Source organism: Aplosporella prunicola (assembly GCF_010093885.1).
Source record: "Aplosporella prunicola CBS 121167 unplaced genomic scaffold K452scaffold_15, whole genome shotgun sequence".
NCBI classification, from domain to species: Eukaryota; Fungi; Ascomycota; class Dothideomycetes; order Botryosphaeriales; family Aplosporellaceae; genus Aplosporella; species Aplosporella prunicola.
The window spans coordinates 166,451-184,862 of record NW_022983543.1 but is presented as its reverse complement, the minus strand read 5'-3'; the positions used below and the strand labels follow the sequence as shown (position 1 = coordinate 184,862).

At 56.1% G+C, this 18,412-nt stretch overlaps 7 protein-coding genes across 7 annotated transcripts; 4 read left to right on the top strand and 3 right to left on the bottom strand.

Annotated features, from left to right (window-relative positions):
* Positions 1–46: 46 nt before the first annotated feature.
* Positions 47–2,346, top strand: K452DRAFT_359308 (uncharacterized protein; the record flags this gene model as incomplete). Its single annotated transcript, XM_033546256.1, has 6 exons — positions 47–431; positions 508–738; positions 819–1,278; positions 1,374–1,578; positions 1,648–2,042; positions 2,133–2,346. The coding sequence occupies exons 1-6, from the start codon at positions 224–226 to the stop codon at positions 2,344–2,346; spliced, it is 1,713 nt and encodes a 570-aa protein (XP_033396578.1). The 5' UTR covers positions 47–223.
* Positions 2,347–3,424: 1,078 nt separating this feature from the next.
* K452DRAFT_334389 (uncharacterized protein) lies at positions 3,425–5,378 on the bottom strand (the record flags this gene model as incomplete). Its single annotated transcript, XM_033545192.1, has 1 exon — positions 3,425–5,378. A coding segment is annotated over one exon (1,932 nt), but the record flags the coding sequence as incomplete, so codon positions are not given.
* Positions 5,379–6,553: 1,175 nt separating this feature from the next.
* Positions 6,554–8,071, top strand: K452DRAFT_319172 (uncharacterized protein). The gene is made up of 5 exons (XM_033544220.1): positions 6,554–6,782; positions 6,836–6,879; positions 6,929–7,047; positions 7,098–7,588; positions 7,636–8,071. The coding sequence occupies exons 1-5, from the start codon at positions 6,691–6,693 to the stop codon at positions 7,853–7,855; spliced, it is 966 nt and encodes a 321-aa protein (XP_033396576.1). The 5' UTR covers positions 6,554–6,690; the 3' UTR covers positions 7,856–8,071.
* A 3,599-nt stretch (positions 8,072–11,670) lies between these two features.
* Positions 11,671–12,933, bottom strand: K452DRAFT_42018 (uncharacterized protein). Its single transcript, XM_033546639.1, has 2 exons — positions 12,043–12,933; positions 11,671–11,991 (listed from the first exon to the last, which is right to left on the bottom strand). The coding sequence occupies exons 1-2, from the start codon at positions 12,682–12,684 to the stop codon at positions 11,842–11,844; spliced, it is 792 nt and encodes a 263-aa protein (XP_033396575.1). The 5' UTR covers positions 12,685–12,933; the 3' UTR covers positions 11,671–11,841.
* A 60-nt stretch (positions 12,934–12,993) lies between these two features.
* On the top strand, positions 12,994–13,561 carry K452DRAFT_193572 (uncharacterized protein; the record flags this gene model as incomplete). Its single annotated transcript, XM_033535888.1, has 2 exons — positions 12,994–13,136; positions 13,309–13,561. Coding segments are annotated over 2 exons (396 nt in total), but the record flags the coding sequence as incomplete, so codon positions are not given.
* Positions 13,478–14,434, top strand: K452DRAFT_42000 (uncharacterized protein). The gene is made up of 2 exons (XM_033546638.1): positions 13,478–13,561; positions 13,621–14,434. Exon 2 carries the CDS (start codon positions 13,773–13,775, stop codon positions 14,259–14,261), a length of 489 nt encoding a protein of 162 aa, XP_033396573.1. The 5' UTR covers positions 13,478–13,561; positions 13,621–13,772; the 3' UTR covers positions 14,262–14,434.
* A 1,417-nt stretch (positions 14,435–15,851) lies between these two features.
* On the bottom strand, positions 15,852–18,302 carry K452DRAFT_351608 (uncharacterized protein). The gene is made up of 3 exons (XM_033545729.1): positions 18,046–18,302; positions 16,219–17,985; positions 15,852–16,195 (listed from the first exon to the last, which is right to left on the bottom strand). The coding sequence occupies exons 1-3, from the start codon at positions 18,121–18,123 to the stop codon at positions 16,037–16,039; spliced, it is 2,004 nt and encodes a 667-aa protein (XP_033396572.1). The 5' UTR covers positions 18,124–18,302; the 3' UTR covers positions 15,852–16,036.
* Between the last annotated feature and the right edge of the window lie 110 nt (positions 18,303–18,412).

The following is an 18,412-nucleotide window of genomic DNA, read 5'->3' as shown; positions in this document are numbered from 1 at the left end:
CGACTTTTGCATTTCTGCCGCCAGCCGCAGATCCGGGGTGTGAGGTGGGGAGTATATATACGGGTGACAGAGCGCTGCATGTGAGATTTTGGGGTATTGCAGCAGCCGGCAGAAGCTGCGTTTTTCTTTGGAGCTCTCTTTCTCTACTTTTTCCTCTTCTTCAACAACTTATTTTGTTCATCTGAACCAATTCTCTTCAAACAACTTAGAACATTCTTCCATCATGGCCCCTGTTGGTGGTGGGGCTTCTGAGTTCGACTCCGCGGCTCTGGCTCGTCGCCAGCAGCTCGTCGGAGGGTCCGGCCCTGCGGCTTTGCTCAAGAACTTGAAGGTCTTCGGTATTGCTTGCTTCGCCTGTCTAGGCGGCCTGGTTTATGGTTACAACCAAGGCGTTTTCAGTGGTGTTCTGACTATGAACTCTTTCGAGCGCGGTGAGTGCTATAATTTTTATTACCCTAGTGCCATCCTTTTCATGACTATTGGCTAATTTCTATATCTTTTCGTTAGCAATGCCCGACTGGACCGGCGATAACACTTCGCGCATGGGCTGGCTGACCAGTATCCTCGAGCTCGGCGCTTGGTTCGGTACAATGTACAGCGGGTTCCTGGCAGAGATTCTATCGCGGAAGTACTCGATCCTGATAAACGTCTTCATCTTTATCATTGGCGTCATCATTCAGACGACTGCTGGGGCGGGCGGAGGACATTCGTCTATATTGGGTGGACGGTTCATCACTGGTGAGTTTCCAGCTCTCAAGCAACATAACATGCCCCAATATTACCGGTCCTGCAACAAAACTAACAAAAACGCCTCGCAGGTATGGGCGTCGGCTCCCTCTCCATGATCGTCCCCATGTACAACGCCGAGATTGCGCCACCAGAAGTGCGAGGAGCCCTTGTCGGCCTCCAACAGCTCTCCATCACGCTGGGCATCATGGTGTCATTCTGGATCGACTACGGCTGCAACTACATTGGCGGGACGGGCGACGGCCAGCAAAAGACGGCGTGGCTGCTCCCGCTGTCGCTGCAGCTGGTGCCGGCCGTGCTGCTCGGCGTCGGCATGGTGTTCATGCCCTTCAGCCCCCGCTGGCTGGTCCACCACGACAGGGAGGCGGAGGCGAGGAGAGTGCTTGCGGGCCTGAGAAACCTGCCGCAGGAGCACGAGCTTATTGAGCTCGAGTTTGCGGAGATTCGTGCGCAGAGCCTGTTTGAGAAGAAGACGCTTGCGGAGAAGTTCCCTCACTTGAAGGAGATGACGCCGTGGAATACGATAAAGCTGTAAGTGGCTGTCCCCCTTCTCAGCAAGCTGTAGAAGATCCCTTTGGACATGTTCGTATCAGTCTTTTACGAAGCTGTTGCTGACCCCGAGACAGGCAGTTCGTCGCCATCGGCTCACTGTTCAAGACGATGCCGATGTTCCGGCGCGTCATCGTCGCAACCGTGACCATGTTCTTCCAACAATGGACAGGCATCAACGCGATTCTGTACTACGCGCCCCGCATCTTTCAGAACCTCGGGCTTTCCGGAAACACCATCTCACTACTAGCGACCGGGGTAGTCGGCATCGTGATGTTCATCGTAAGCCACGCCAACCCAGCCACCCACCCCTACAAACAGACAAACTAACACAACACCCCACACCCCCAGGCCACCATCCCCGCCGTAATGTACGTCGACAAGCTCGGCCGCAAGCCCGTCCTCTTCGTCGGCGCCATCGGCATGGCCACCTGCCACATGATCATCGCCGTCATCGTCGCCAAGAACCAGCACCAGTGGCCGACGCACCAGGGCGCCGGCTGGGCCGCTGTGGCTATGGTGTGGCTGTTCGTCATCCACTTTGGCTACTCGTGGGGCCCTTGCGCTTGGATCGTCATCGCGGAGGTGTGGCCCCTCTCGAATCGCCCGTATGGCATCGCGCTGGGTGCGAGCTCGAATTGGATGAACAATTTTATTGTCGGCCAGGTCACCCCCGATATGCTGTCCAGTATGACGTATGGCACTTATATCTTTTTTGGGCTGTTGACGTTTTTGGGCGCGGTTTTGTAAGTGCTTCTTCCTTGCCCCTGCCTACTTGTTGCTTTCGTGTTTTTTCTTCTGTTTGGCCAAGGTTCTGTGCTAAATACTATCCGCAGTGTCTTTTTCATCGTCCCGGAAACGAAAGGCCTCTCGCTCGAAGAAATGGACATCCTCTTCGGGAGCCAGGGCACCGCGCTGGCAGACAAGGAGAGGATGGAGGAGGTTTACAGGGAGGTCGGCTTGGTGCATATGGTCAAGAACTCATCGGTTGATACGGGGCGGATCGAGAAGCAGGAGGTCTTGCATGAGAAGAATGAGTTTGGCACTTAGGGCTCTGGAGATGCTCTCGTCTGCGAGTTTGAATTAATGAAATGCTGTGTTATGTGTTTATACGATCTTGCTGTGTAAGTGTTGATGCGTGGCTATGAGAATGCTACTATACTGGGATTTGTATGGAGAGGTGTTGGTCGCTGGATCAACACGCCTAATTGCGTAACTAGTCAGTCACGTTTTAGACTGGCCAACAGACTTCTTTAAATACAATGAAGCCGCTATCTGATATTCTCTTTCATTGAACAAGGAGCTTGACTCCTATAGTGGCAATCGGCCTATACAAACAAAAGAAAATCATCGTAGGGGGTCTGCAAATAAACCACAACTCACAACAACCTTTCCTTTCCAACTCGAAAGGCCAAGCATGAGCCGCATTGAATCGTAGTTCTATACAACTACACTGCAGTGATGAACGCTATCATCATCGTACCCTGCCACTTAACATCATCTTTGTTTCCGTACAATTACATCCTGAGGAAATGCTTTCTAGTCATTATTTTGAAAAGGATATGTTTGGGACTGAAAGAGATCAGGAACGTACCCAACACATGCATTTGAAGCGTTTTGTACCAGTTGAATGTTGGTGTGGGTGCGAAGTGGCGGATGGAGGGTGTGTAGCAGGCAGTGACGCTTTATAAACAAAGGTGCTCAAGCGCACACACGTTTCCAGCCCGTGCGCACGATAGGCAGATCATTTGGAAGTAAAGGGTAACAAGTGGCTCTTCGGGTCTAGTTACCAAGACTCTGGACCATTCTTAATTAGTACTAGAGACCGGTTTCAGTGTTCCACGTGCCTGTCCGCACGGTGGGAAACCTTAGGCACAACTACAAATACGTGCACTCACTCTGCTAGACTAAGCACCACTCACCGGTATGCAGTGAGGCACAGTGCGGATCAAGTTAGATCGAATCTCATAACTCGATTGTTTTATCTGTGTTTAGGTTGGCATTGTACCCCCAACCCAACACGCCCGTATATCCAGTTCTTTGTCCTTGAATATCTTACAATGAACCATCCAATCCGTTAGTATACACCACCACCCGCCACTCACCACTCACCACCCCCCACGTCTCATCTACTTCTTCTCTCCCTCACCTTACTCGTCCTTCTCCGCGACCATGGCCGTGCCAACCACGTCACGCGCAACAACGCGTCCACGCCTCAGCTCCACAACCGCCAAGTCGCGGGGCACCATGCGCACGGGCAGCGCGGAGTTCACGACCGGAGTACGGTGGGAATGCTGGTTGCGGCGGTGGCGACGGGGCAGCGCCGCCGAGCCCGTCGTCGGCGTGGCGTGAGTGTAAACCGGAGAAGGGAAGGCGGGCAGCAGCTGGCGAGGACCCGGAACCGCAGCAGCAGTAGAAGCAGCAGGACCGAAGCCCGGGTGCATCTGCATGCTATCCTCGCTGTCTTCGTGCTCAACCTCAGCCTTCATCTTTCCCTTCGATGGCTTCTTCGTCGACTTCTTCGTCGGAGTCGTGGCGACTTCTTCAACACCTTCGCTGACTTCGTTAATGTTGCTCATCATACCATGGACCTGCTGCATCAGCGCAGCAGACTGCTCGCGCTTCTTCAACAGCTCGGCGTCACGATCCGCGCTCTGCTCCTCCGTCGTCACCATCCTAACGACATCAGCGCGCAGGCTGGCGAGGCTGTTGAGCGTCTCATCGATAGCTGCATTACGCTGACAGCGTGCATCAATATTCGCATCGATAGCTACGCGCTCGGACACCTTAGCCGCGATGGCCAGGTCGAGAGGGTTCTGCTGAGGACGGTTCGTAGGAACGGCAACAGCGCTGCTAGTGTTAGTAGGGGCAACGAGGGGGACGCGTGGGCGAGGTCCTCTATCAATGAGGCCGGTTTTCGGATTGAGCTGCGTGAGGGCTTCCATGAGTCCGAGGGACTCCGAGCTATGGCTCTTCTGGACGCGAGGCTTACGCTGGTTCTGGTGGCCGCCGGTGGTGGACGGACCGCCGTCCTCCAGCTGGCCGGTCTCGGGGTTGAGACGCGTGATGGCGTCGATGATGTCAATGGACTGCGGCGCGCTGGACGTGGTGCTCGAGCGGGCGCGCAGCGATGTAGTGCGACGAGGCCAGCCCGTCTGTGGGTTGACCGGGAAGCCTGATAGAGGGTGGATGGAGCCTGCACCGCTGCTGCTGCTGCCGCCGACATTACCGCTACATAGCAGGCTGGAATTCGGGACGCTATCAGTAGAAACCTTTATGTTCGAAACGGGCTTGACGCGGGAAAAATACTCGGAGGCCTTCCGTGCGAAGCGTTTGCCGAGCGACGGGCGTGCTGTGTCGTCACCAGCTGCCGAAGTGCGGTTGGTGGTCTCGACGTCCTGGTCCTGGTAGGTCGACGGGAGAAGCATCTCAGTCGAATCGCGAACATTCTCGGTGAGCAGCACATTCTTCAGAGGGAGAGAAGGGTCCGAAGTGCTTGTGAGAGACGACGGAGGTAGAAGCAAGCGCTCGTCAAACGTAGCTGGCTGGGGGTGCGAAGATGGCAACGCAGTGATAGAGTCAGACTCATCAGAAGACATAGCCCTGGTGTTGAAGGTTAAGCAAGCGAATGAACTGTTGGCACCGGAGGCCTCCTTACGGGCGCGTTCGCGGGCGCGTTTCTGACGACGCTTCTTCTGCGACTTCGTGAGGTTCTCCTCAGTAAGCATGTCGTCCGGCTTCTCGTTGCGACCGCCGACTGAGGAGGAATGGAAAGTCGGCATTTTGGTTGTTGCTAGAGGTCTTCCTTGCAGGCTGATGTGTGATAGTAAGTGTGTAGAGTTGTCCGAGAACTTTGTTTTTGTGGGCAGACTGACGTACCTGAAGTGAAAGGTGAAAGGTGAAAAGTGAAAATCGACAATTTGGGAAGCGCAAACGCACAGCGGATGCACTGTGCAGGTAGATTGTAGAGTGAAAGCTAGTGAAAGCGAGGTGAAAGGAAGGACTGGGGTTGGAGGTCGACGGTGGTGGAAAGGTGACCGTAGTGTGTGGTGGGTCAAGGAAATTGGCGGGTGAAAACAAATGTAAACGGACTCTTCACGCGCGCTCAACAAGCCCAGCTTCGAAAGTCTTCCATCCATATTTCAGTCACGTCAGTCTCACTGCAGCCACCTACCTACTACCTACCAGTGCCTGCACATCTACCTCTTGTTCTTTAAAGCGGTTCCAAGTTCCAAGTAACATCAGATCGCAATGACAGAATTTGACAGTCAAATGAACGAAGCGAGCATAGGTAAGGTACCCACACAGACCATGCAGGGCCATGGCTATGCGATTGGTGCATTCTCAGAACCAACCTTCACACACGCTATGAGCATGGACATCCCTAGCTCGGCGAGGCGGATAAGGTGACATTTCCAATCTTATGAAGGCCTGAATCCTGTGCTGTTCTCTTGTCAGAGACATGGTGTAAAAAACATAATAATCGATCATTGAAACAGTGCTTAGGTTTCGAGTCCGTTACGGCCGCGCAAGCATCTGACACTCTGGACTCAAGGACTCAAGGCGCAAACAGTGCACACATGGCTTCTTACTCAGCTGGAAAATTCGGCGACACCGATCCGTGTCACTACAAGGGGACGAAAAGAAGCAACAAATGAGGCGAGTCCACTCTACAGGTTGAAAAAGGTCAAACAAATATTCCGAGAAGCGAGTTGTGTCGTGAGAATGCATGAGGCGGAGAAAGATATTTTCCGAATCCTCGCGTAGGAACGACAGCCCGGGGTACGAGAACAAAGAAAGGAATCTTCTGGTCAAGGCCGGGTCAGCGCAGGCGGATGAGGGGGAGGTAGCGAGGCTGCATAAGATAAAGTACGTAGTACAAGGCGCAGGACTCAACGCTCGTCCAATGTCCAGGCTATTGGCCTGAGAGCATGGCATCCCGGTGGCTTGACGGCGGACTAGTGGAGACTGACAGGCAATAGTCGGGAAAGATGGGCGGCAGCAAGAGAGAGAAAAACATCATTCCGACGTCTGCGATTACACGGCATGGGTGTATCACCTGAGGGCTCGGAGTGTTGTTGAAGCGCGAGAGCCGGACGCGTCTGATCGCTGCTGGGACGCACGAGCCGCCTGGCGATCAGCGGACTACCGCACCCGGTTTGGCACTAGTCCCGACGCGAACTGGCGCCTTCCGCATTGATGACGTCGAGCACGTAGTTGCGGGCGGGGGTGCAGGCGCCCGTGAAGCTGCGGCAAGCTCGTCCAAGAGGTACTTGTTTCGCCGTTGCCGTTGCTGCCTAGCTACTTACTTTCTCCTCACGCCTGTCAGACTTCCTCTTTCCTTCATCCCACTCCATCCAGCTGAGTGCTTAACAACAATCAATACCATCCACCATGATCCACCCCGAGCAAGTCGCCGACATGCTTCGCAAGTCCAGCAGCTCTCTGCTGCTCCCCACCTCCACTCTGCTGCCCGTGCCTACGAGGTACCTACCATCATTGCCTCTCTCCAAAGACTCCACGCTGATCTGTCCTCTAGCTCCACTAGCCCGAAGCCCATCGACCCCATTCCCACGGTCATTCGTACGTCTCCTTCAACTACCTTTGCCGCTCGCTGCTGACCGTGTAACAGCCGACCCTACGCACTATGAGAGTGCTGGCGAGGCCGGCATGAGGACGCTTTGGGTCGTCTTCGTGATCATGCTCGTTGCTTCGGCCGCCTTCGCTGCCATGTCCTGGACCATACCAGTTGTGAGTAGCCTTGATTCCGACCCCTCAATGCGTCAGCTGACACGCCCCAGCAACGCCGTCTCTACCATGTCATCACCACTCTGATTACGATCATTGCCTCCATCTCCTACTTTGCCATGGCTACCGGTCACGGAACTAGTTACCACCACATCCATGTCCGCGAGACGCACAACCACGTCCCTGACACCTACTACGACGTCTACCGCCAGGTCTACTGGGCCCGGTACGTTGACTGGAGCTTGACCACTCCCTTGCTGATCCTCGATCTCTGCCTCTTGGCTGGCATCGATGGTGCGCACACTCTGATGGCCATCGCTGCCGATCTAATCATGATTCTCACTGGCCTCTTCGCGGCATTTGGCCACGAGGGTACCCCACAGAAGTGGGGCTGGTATGCCATTGCGTGCATTTCCTACTTGTTCGTCATCTGGCACCTGGCTCTCCACGGGCGTGCCCGCGCTCTTAACAGGGGCAGCAAGGTTGCCAAATTGTTTGGCGCACTCGCTGGCTTCACCCTCATTCTCTGGACTGCCTACCCCATGTAAGTACTTCAATCAGTCGAGCGATTGCATCTGCTAACGCGAACAGTGTCTGGGGCATTGCCGATGGTGCGCGCAAGGCTTCCGTCAATTCCGAGATCATCGCCTACGCCGTCCTCGACATACTGGCCAAGCCTGTCTTCGGTCTCTGGCTGCTGCTCTCTCACTCGAGGATCCCTGAGACCAATGTCGACGTTGGCGGCTACTGGGCCCATGGATTGTCGTCCGAGGGCACTATCCGCGTCGGTGACGATGACGAGGGCGCTTAAACGCTATCGTACACCGATGGATGATGCATCAGTGCACTCATTGGTGCAGAATGAGCGCAGACAGGAAATTGAGAAGATCCCGAGGGATGACTAGCAACAGTTGCAGAAGATTGGCATTGGCTGGCCAAAGGCCAGCACCACTTACTTTAATCAGGGTTACGACTGGATATGTATACCAATGGGTATGAATAATGCAACACTCGCATGATCCATGAGACTTTTTCCGTGCCTGCATACCATGTCTACCTATCAACGAAAATCCCCATCTCCATCCCATCATTCGGCGAGGCAAACGGTCGTCTCACAAGCAAACAGGGCAGTTGACAAGCCAGTAAGCGCACGGCCCCACATCCGGCCGTAGCTCCATACTTCCTGCAGCCAAAATGCGGGGAAGCAAGGATTCTCAGATCGCGCGATTCCATTCTTGGTGCTTAGCCTAAAATACCCACATGACGACCTACGTTCGCAAAAAGAAAAAATTCGTACCTGTCCGCCTCTAGTTACTTCTATGTGGGCGAGTAGGTAGGTATGTGGCTTAAGTCGACTAAGAACTGATTTCAAGTCTACTACATATCTAGCAACATGGCCTCGCTCACGGAACACTAAGCTCACGAAGGGGGGTGGGTGTCTATGAAGCACACACATACACTACAGGTAAAGACAGGTAGTAAGGTATGGTAAGAACTATCAACTGCCTTGCCTTGCTAGATTTCTGGCTAACGACTTCGTACACCGTTCGTTGGTCTAGGCTCCTAGGAGTAGGATCATTTTCGCTGTTGTCGGAAGCACTAGTGGTGGTGCGAAGGGCGCGCGCGCGTTTACGTAACAGGCTGCTAACTGCTTATGGGACGGTGGGCGGGGCGCCTGTGTAGTGGACGCACGCGCTTGAGAGGTGCTGCGCTGTTTGGTGCTGCTTCTTCTGGTTTGGAAGGGGTGGTGGTGTGGTGGTGCATTCTGGCGCTAAGGAGCGGGCCGGTGCGCGCTGGGATGAGTTACCTAGTCAGTCAGTCAGGTCCTGGTATTTCTCTGCACTGCAGTCCAATCATGCTCCGAAGATGCAATTGGATAGGTAAGTGGATAGGTAGGTGGGCGAGGAAGGATGAGACAGAGTGAGGATACCGGTGCACTTAAAATGTTCTCGTAGCGGGACGGGTAATAGCTGGTAGACATTTGTTTGTCGTTGCCGGTGGCGGTGCTGTCAACGATCTCACTTCCCGCGTGAAGAACCGCTGGGGCAGGTCGCACGTGCGAAGGGCGAGTCTTGATGAGCTTGTCCAGGAGGTGGGTAAGGGGGATGGAGATGGGGATAGGTGAACTGAGGGGCGCTGAGTTTGTAAGGCGAGTACTGAGTGACGGCGAGTGACGGCGAGTGACGGCGATGTCGGAGTGAGGCAAGGTTCGTGAGTGACCTTTGAGTATGGCTGGATGGGTGTGTGGTGGCTCAGTGAATGGGTGGGAAGATTGGGCAAAAGAGGAAGGGTCGACCTACGGGTCGTTGGGAGGCAGGTATGTCTGTATCCTTGTTTGTCTACCTAATCGTCTGGCCTACCAATCCATCTATCTGAGTACCTATCTGCCTTTCCGTCTGTCCACCTCCTTCTCCCATTTTCTGCACGCCTATCAAGGTCCATACCTCTTACCTCACACCTCCTTCGTTTCCGTCTCCCCGTCGTTCTCGTAACTACTACCAGGACCACTACCAACCCCGCAATCTCCCACGAACATACCGCGATCCACCCCAGGCCTCGAAAGCTTAAACGTCATTCGTCAATGAATTGTCATCCGATTCAAGCCCAGGGCGGGCAAGGTCAGCAGGGCAAAGCAGAGAACGAGGACGCGGCACTAAGCAAATATCTCTGCCGATCCTGGGTTCTCCTCCAACGCGACTGGGTCAGGCGGCAGAGGATGGGCAGACGGTACGTCAGAGCTCGCAATATGCAGAGGCATGTTGCTGCACTGCTGCACACCTTGCCTAGCTGCCGAAGGATTTATTAACTGCGCTGCGCGCCTCGATTGATTCAGCATCTGCGAGACATCTCAACGACTTCGCTCGAGATCCCTCACAACTCACTTACTTCTTTCAACTCAGACCGGTCTATCACTATCGGCAACAATGGCGCGCATGACCATGATCTTGGCCGGCGCGGCTTTGCTCGCCGCTCAGGCGTAAGTTGCTATCTCCTCTGCATTTACTCCAGTGCTTTACTGATGTCTGTTTCTTCTGTGTTGCAGTGCAGCCATGCCCCTGGAGGGTGCAGCTGAAAGCCAGGCTGCCTACATCACTCCTGTAGAGAAATCGGCCCTGGAGGCCTCTGCCGAGGGCGAGGACCGCGGATACGGTGGCAGATACGGATATGGTGGAAACTACGGGAACTACGACGACCGCAACAGGGAAGGCAACAAGGAGAACTACCGCGATGGCGAGAATGGATACAAAGACGGCTACCGCAACGACAAGGACAACTACAGGTACGACGACAAGGACGGCAACAAGGACGGCAACAAGGACGGCAACAAGGACGGCTACAAGGACGGCAACAAGGACGGCTACAAGGACGGCAACAAGGACGGCTACAAGGACGGTAACAAGGAGGGCTACAAGGACGGCAACAAGGAGGGCTACAAGGACGGTAACAAGGAGGGCTACAAGGACGGTAACAAGGAGGGCTACAAGGACGGCAACAAAGAGGGCTACAAGCACGACGACAAGGAGGGCTACAAGCACGATGACAAGGAGGGTTACAACGGCAAGGAAGGAAACAAATACCTTGCCGCCCGCGCAGACGTAATCGAAGGCTCAGCTGTCGAAGGCTCCAGCGAGGGCAATCGGGGGGGCTTCAACTACGGCGGCAAGGATGGTGGCCGAAACAAGGATGGTCATCGCAACGGCTACTACAAAGATGGTCGCTACTACGACGAAAATGGCTACTACTACGAAAATGGTCGCTACTACGATGAATATGGCCGCTATTACGAAAATGGTCGCCACTACGACGAACATGGTCGCTACTACGGCGACAACAAGGAGGGCCACCGCGAAAACGACAACGGTCGTTACCACGGTGAATACGACCATGACCACTACGGCCACAAAGGCCAGTACGAGAAGGGCTACAACGGCGATCGTGAAGGAGGCAAGTATGACTTCAAAGGCGGAGAAGGAAGTATCGAAGGAATAGAAGGAAACGGTGGAGGTAATAATGGCGGCGGCAAGAACGGCGGCCACCAAAACGGCGGCGGTCACCAGGGTGGTCACCAAGGTGGCGGCGGTCACCAAGGTGGTCAGAACGGTGGTCATCAAGGCGGAGAGAACGGTGGTCACCAAGGTGGCGGTCACAAGGGTGGTGAGAACGGTGGCCACAATGGTGGTGAAAATGGCAAGGGAAACCTCGAAGCCCGCGCAGAAGCTGGCAATGGCGGTGGCTACGGCGGCGGCTACGGCGGCGGCTACGGCGGCGGCTACGGCGGCGGAAAGGGCCAAGGCAACAACCGCGGTGGCTATGGCTATGGCAATGGCAATCACAACGGTGGTTACGGCAACCACAACGGCGGCGGCAAGAATGGCGGCTACGGAGGAGGCTACGGAGGAGGCTACAACGGCGGGAACGGCAACAAGAATGGCGGCTACGGAGGCTACAACGGTGAAAACGGCAAGAATGGCGGCGGCCACGGAGGCTACAATGGCAACGGAGAACGCAAGGGCCTTGCCATCCGCGCCGAAGCCGAGAACAAAGCTGAAGCCGAGAACAAAGTCGAAACCGAGAACAAAGACGCAACTGGAGGAAAAGCTGTCGAAGGCGCGGCCGAAGGCGGAGGGCCCTTCGGTCACGGTCACGGTCACGGCTTCGGCCATGGCCCCTGGGGCTGGTGGAACTATTTCAAGCAAGGACAGCCTCCATACCCTCCGCAGCCCCCCCAAAACGGCCCTCCAAACCATCCGCCGTACCCTCCAAAAGATGACAAGGACTACGAGTGCGAAATTATCTTCAATGCCTACAAGCGGGCCTACTACGTCGATTACCAACAGGACTGCACGTACTACGAGGACCCCGTCTTTCAATATGTTGATATAGATTGCGACAGGTGCCATGTGAAGTACGTCGATAATCGGGATGTGAAGGAGGAGTATGGAAGAGCTGATGGCAAAGTAAGTGCGCGTGAGAGAAATTCAGAAGAATAATACTAACAACGATTGGCAGGATTGGAGGAAGGTGCAAGAGTGCACAACGACTTCGCCCAGCTCGAAAGTAATCTTCCCCGAGAGCACTGTCACTTTGTATAGGTGCAAGGCGGGTACTGGTGTCGATAGCACGGGTGGAAGCTCGGGTGAAAGCGCTTGCGATTGCAACTCGTCGCCGAATGATCCCTCGTGTTGCAGCTTCCCGACGGAGCCTCATCTGATCACTGAAGAGTGAGGCGGAAGAAGACTGAGAAATTGGAGTGGAGGAAGAGGAGGTGGCGAACTGGGGGCAAATGTTTGGGGGAAATATGAGGGGTCGGGGGATGCGCAAGCCAGTTACCATTCTTTTCAGTGGAAGCGAACTCTCAGCGCTGTAGCGTAGCTGTGTTGTAGTTTTAATTTTCTTTGGAATAAAAAGACAGCTACAGCTTAAAAAAAAAAAGATCAGATATGATTGATGCTGTGGATTGGCGGGCCGGAAGCGGGAAAGGAAGAGGCCGCGAACCGTTTGCGGGGGCGCGGCGCGCGCGACGGCGGTTGGCGGGCAGGGCGGGGGTGGTCTCGGTCCAGACACAGGCCCGCCATCAGCAGCATCCCGCGTCACCCTGACAGCACAGCACATGTCAGACAACGCATCAGCTCTGCACATCACCGGGTCAACGCCGTCCTGAAATCACCCGCAGGTACAAAGACGGCCGACCACCACCAGCTGAACAGTCCTGATCGCCTTACTGCAAACGCTTGCACCAGCCCGCTACCTCTACTCTACCTCGAGAACCTCCAGGACCACCAAGCCACACCCGCCGCTACATACCTACGTACAATACATACGAACGCACGACCCCGCTCGACCCATCGACAGACAGATTGAACCATTGCGACTGCCCGCCTGCCAGCCTGCCATATCATCACCATGTCTACCACGCTCGATACCTCTGCCGCCACGACCGAGGCGCCCGCTCCCGCCGTCGATACCACGCCTATCTCGCCCGTGCGCGAGGGCATGGAGCGCCGCAACTCGCTCGAGAAGCATCTAATGCATCGCCCGGACATGCAGGACTTGAAGAACAGGCATATTCTGCTGGACACGAACGCTGCGCCGTGAGTTGTTTTTTTTTTTTTTTTTTGGCCCTGGCTTTTTGTTGGATATGGTTGTCTCGCATTGCACCTGCTTCCGACATTGCCGCCCCGATCCGCCATGCACGCTTCTCCTACCTACCTACGCTTCCTTACAGTCTCACACTCGCGCTAACCAATCCCTCGCCACCTCCAGAGCCCTGCAAGCCGCGCAACTGGAGCTCGAGCGCCAAAAAGTCAGCGACAACCTGCGCAAGAACCTGTCGCACCGCCCCCCACGCGACGAGCTAGTCGAGCGCAACATCCTGCCCGACAGCACGGCGGCGCCCGCGCTGCAGGGCCACCAGAAGGAGCTCGAGCGCCATATGCGCGCCGACAGCCTCGAGAAGGCGCTGCTGAGCCGTCCGAAGCCCGACGAGCTCAAGGGTAAGGGCATTTTGCCTGAGGGGGCCGAGGCTGCGACTGCATAGATGATGGGTGGGGTGAGGAGGGATTTGAGAGGGTGGAGGTGATGAACGGAACGGTTGGTTGGTTGGTTGGTTGGTTTTGAGTGCGTGCGTGTGTGCGTGCAAGAGGGAGGTGTTGTGGTGATTTATCTGCTTATTGCGGCGGTGGATGGATGTATGGATGCATGCATGCATGGCACGCATGGCATGAGCGATGGACGAAGATGGAGAATGCGCGCCAGGCCCATCTCTTCTTCTTCACCATCATCACCATCACCATCACCATCCCCACCAGCCGACTTCGAAGACCAAGGAAAGCATCGGTCTTCGTTGTTTGTTTGTTTGTTTTTGCTCCAGGGCGTTTTTTCGGCGCCTCCGTCAACGACTACTACGCGTACGGGCCAGGAATGTTTTTCTCAATTATTTATCTTTTTTTTTTTTTCCTCCGCTTCGTCTTTTTTCTTGTCTTGTTGCGTCTCGTCTCGTTGCGTCTCGTCTCACCGTCCGATCCTGTCTGTCTCTTTTGCTCGCCGTGCTCTGCCTGTCTGTCTGTCTGGTTGCTGGCTTCTTCTTCTGCATCTTCTTTTTCGTCTCCTCCTTCTGTCAGTCAACAATGCGGAAACAGCAATACTGCGGCGGCAAGTACGGTAATGGACTGAGTAGGAATCGATTGTGTAGGTGCTGCTTCTGCTGCTGCCGTTGATGCTGGGTTTTCAAAGAGAGTGTGCGTGCGCGTGGTAGGCGGTGCAGGAGCTGGTGCGGATGAGTGCGGGTGCGGTTGTGGTGGTTGGTTGGTTGGTTGGTTGATCATCATGCTGTTGGCGCAGACACGGCGTACTTACCTACCGACTTTGCATCTACCTACACACACACACTCACACTCCTCTCCCGCACTCTGGTTCGCGCGCTACCTAGCTGTTCCATCTACCTGTCCTTCCCGCCGTGGGCTGCGGAGCCGCGCCTCTGTCGTGCTATTTATGCGAGCTCACTGCTGCTTGTCGCTGTGTTGCGTACCTACGCACCCACCTCTAAGTATCTACAATACCTACCTACATATGTGTATGCACGGTATCTATACGAATATGGACGCATGTGTATGCTCGCCTTGGGTGCTCTGGGTTGTCTGTCTGTCTGTGGGGGTTGTGGATGTGGATGGGTGCTGTGGTGTAAGCTAAGGTAGGGAAGGGTGCGGACGGGGTATGGTACCTATGCGGCGGCGGCGGCGGCGGTGGTGGTGGTGGTGGTGGTGGTGTGGGGAATGAATGGCATAGCAGAGCTTGTAGGCATGCATACACGGCAGCAGAAAAGGGAAAAGCCAAAGCCATGCGTCCACTCCGCACGCACAAAAACAAGCCCGCATCCCACAGCCACAGTCAACACACGGCGCACGCACGCCGCTCTCCGCACACGCCCTCCTCTTCCCTCCATACCTAAGCAGAGCAGACCAACAAACCCACCCCACCACGTGCACCCACATGCGGCACTACTTGATCAGCATTGTATTCATTGCCTATCTCGCTTCTTCTTGCGCGCCGCAGTTCGCGCCAGGCAGCGCAACGCAACGCAGGCGCGCGCGGCGCGCCGCCCGCCTGCCGCACGTGGGGGATGGGGTGGGCTGAGTATGGGGTGAGGTCGCGAGGAACGAGCTTAAGAGGAACGAGCTTACGGGGAACGAGCTTACGAGGGAAAAGGGACGAGCGAATGGGGAACGAGCTTACGGGGGACAAGCGATCAGCGCAGCCCTACGGAGTAATGCGGGTAAAGGCAAAGCGTAAAGCTCCACATGGCTCCGCAGGGAACCGCTCCGCTCAGCGAGGGGCAGATGGGGCCCGCAGAGATCTGTTCTACATACCATATATATCAGGGACCGGTCACAGGACCGCGGGCACGAACCGTGGGTACAGTATGGGTTTTTGTGGGGTTGCTGTGCCTGTGCCTGTGAGTGTGCCTGTGAGTGTGAGTGTGGATGGGGGTGGAGTGTGCTGCTGTGGGCTGTGCTGTGCGGAGTTGGATAGGAGGGAGGGTTGGGGTGGGCTGGTTTTGTTTCCATGCGTGGCTGTGTTTGTTTAGATCTTTTGTTTGTTGGGTTGCTTGCTTGTTTGGATAGATGTCTAGTTATCCCAACTACTACATACAACACACCCAGGCCGCAGGCGCGCACTACCTACTGCAAGTCGAGCCACAATAACAATACGCCAGGAGCCAAAGCGGAAGCCGAGCAAGTCTGTACCCAAAACCAAACCGAGCCGATGACGATGACGATAGTAGAATCACGCATGCTTATGTATGTATGCACCTAGGCAGTAGGTACCTAGGGAGTAAGCTCTTGAGGATATACCTATACCTATACCTACACTCTCCTATAATACAATGGTGGTATACACATGGTGGTATCACAAAACATGTACACGTACAAACACACACGTACATACTGTACCTACCTACTCGTGAACAACCCCGCCAACACTCCATCAGCCATCAGCCGACAGCCATCAGCGCAACCGCCCTCTCTTCAGCAGGCCCTCCCTCGCAGGCGGTCGACCTCTCTTCTTCCCACCTCCACTTCCACTCCCACCCGCAGCACCCGCAGCACCACCCGCCGCGCCCATCCGCATAAGCTCGAATGCCGTGGCCGGTCTCTCCCGACTCCGCGAGGGCACCGCGCCACCATCGTCAACACCAGCGCTGCCACCACCGACACCGCTAGCACTAGGCGCCTCATTCACCTGCCTCACCGTCGCCTTGATCTCGTCGCGCGAGAGGCAAAAGTCAATGTGCGAGTTGAAGGCGCGGTCGTTGGCGGGCTGGGGACGCTGGCAGATCGGACAGTCCCAGGCAGCGGGCACGGCGGCGAGTTGGGCAGCTGTGTCGGCAGCAGAAGCAGCAGCAGCAGCGACGGCGGCGGCTTCTTCGGCTTGTTCTTGTTGTTGCTGCTGTTGCTGCTGTTGCTGGCTCAGGCGCAACGTCTCGTGGAAGTCGGCCTCGCGCTCTTGGCGCGCGGCTTCTTCGAACTCTGCTTCTGGCCAGGTGGGGGCGTGGGGGTCGCCACCGCCGTCGTCGTCCTCGCCGTTGGCAGCGGTGACGGTGGTTGGGAATGGGAGGGGAAGCGCGTCGTCGGTGTCTGTGTCTGTGGTAGCGAGGGCCGAGTCGGTCGATGCCGTGCGCCGATTTAGGCCGAAGAAGTCGTCGGCAGAGCTTTTCTTGAGGCTGACAATGTGGGTCACTCGCAGGCCCATCAGACGCAGCGTCAGGCCCGGCATTTCCCTCTCCAACTTCGCCAGCATGGGTATCGCATACTTTTCGAGGTCGTCGGCGCGCCACACGGCAAAGGGCGGTGTCGTCTGGCGCGTCAGCACCTCATACGTGGCCAGCTTGACCTTGAGCACCAGCGTCCGGCCCTTGAAATGCGTGCGTTCCAGATCTTTTTCCAGCTCTTCGGCTATCTGACGTAGTTTCTTTCGGAGCCCTTCCTTGCCCGTTAGTTCGCGGAACGTACTCTCGGTACCTACGCTCTTCCGTTCGTACTCCTCTGCCGGCTGGATCTTGGTGCGCCCTAGGCCTAGATAGCACTGCATGAGGAATTGGAACGCCTTTTCGCCAAAAAGTTTGCTGAGGTAGGCGCGTTGGGCATAAATGTCGCCGCACGTCTTGATGCCCACGGCATCCAGCTCGCGCTCAAAAACCCGCCCGATGCCGTTTACCTTGCGCGTCGGGAGATCCTTCATGAACGCAATGATGGCGGCGCGAGAAGTCTCGAGCATAAACTGTCCGTTTGGTTTGTTCTTGTTGGAGCAAATCTTGGCCAGCTTGGCGTTGGCCGCGATGCCCGCGGACACGGTGATTTTTGTTTTTTCGTGCACCTCGGCACGCAGCTGCTGCACCACGTCCCAGGGCGACATATCATGCGCCTTGCAGTAGTCGGTAATGTTCAAGTAGGCCTCGTCAATGCTGGCGCTCTCAAAGCGGGAGTCGTACAGCTCGAGCACGGCTCGCACCTCGCGCGCCTTGGCCGTGTACTTGTCAAAGTTGAGCGGCAGGCAGATGAGCTCCGGACACAGTTTCATGGCCACGAAGCCGGCCATGCCGCTCCGACAGCCAAATTTGCGCGCATGGTAGTTGCACGTTGTCAAGACGCCCTTGCCCACGGCCATGGGCACGTCTTTCAACTCCGGCCGGTCCAGCTCCTCGACGGCGGCGTAGAAGGCATCGCAGTCGATGTGCACGACCGTCTGCGAAAGATCTCGGGAGAGCTCGAGCTCGGTGATGTAGTCGTCGGCGCGGCGCAGGTCGTGGTCGAGGTCGAGGCGCTCTAGCTGGCGCTTGCGGGCGAGGGTGCGGGCAATCTTTTCGGTGAGGTTCTTGTCCTTTTGCGACTCGTTGTTGAAGAACTTGGAGCCCTTGGAGGCATTGTAGATGATTTCGGCGACCTGGGGAGTCGTCGGTCAGGCCGCAGGGCAGGGCGTTCGGTAGGGCGATTGGGGACGCACCTTGGCCTGATCGACGCCATCTTGGCCGGATTTCTGCAGGGACGGGCCGAGGAGATGATGTTTGAGGCTGTCATTCATCGTCGTGATTGCAGGGTCGCCGACGATGGAGATCCCGAGGCTGTGGACGCACGCGCGTCCCGCGGGTTGGTCGGCGCGTCACGTCGCAGAGTCGGCAGAATTAACCATGGGAGAAGGCAGAAAGTCGTCGCAGTGGAATAAGTATTATGTATGGCCGTTTAAGCCAGGCTACGGTACGGGGATGGGCGCGGCTCAAGCTGCTGGGGCTTTGCTGGCATTTGGCGTCAGCTGCCACCGCCTCCCGGCGGCTGGCGGCCGAGCGAGATGAGAGTCGCTCCTCACCCCACCG

Excerpts from the sequence above, each read along its gene's own strand:
- K452DRAFT_351608 (XM_033545729.1), bottom strand. The coding sequence starts at position 18,123 with ATGAATGACAGCCTCAAACATCATCTCCTCGGCCCGTCCCTGCAGAAA. Across the intron at positions 17,986-18,045 it reads ATGGCGTCGATCAGGCCAAG|GTCGCCGAAATCATCTACAA; the intron begins GTGCGTCCCCAA and ends ACGACTCCCCAG.
- K452DRAFT_42018 (XM_033546639.1), bottom strand. The coding sequence starts at position 12,684 with ATGTGCAGAGCTGATGCGTTGTCTGACATGTGCTGTGCTGTCAGGGTG. Across the intron at positions 11,992-12,042 it reads CTCCAATCCTGCCAATCGTT|CTCTTCCATACTCCTCCTTC; the intron begins GTTAGTATTATT and ends CTTTGCCATCAG.
- K452DRAFT_319172 (XM_033544220.1), top strand. The coding sequence starts at position 6,691 with ATGATCCACCCCGAGCAAGTCGCCGACATGCTTCGCAAGTCCAGCAGC. Across the intron at positions 7,048-7,097 it reads TGTCCTGGACCATACCAGTT|CAACGCCGTCTCTACCATGT; the intron begins GTGAGTAGCCTT and ends GACACGCCCCAG. Across the intron at positions 7,589-7,635 it reads CTCTGGACTGCCTACCCCAT|TGTCTGGGGCATTGCCGATG; the intron begins GTAAGTACTTCA and ends TAACGCGAACAG.
- K452DRAFT_42000 (XM_033546638.1), top strand. The coding sequence starts at position 13,773 with ATGGACGAAGATGGAGAATGCGCGCCAGGCCCATCTCTTCTTCTTCAC.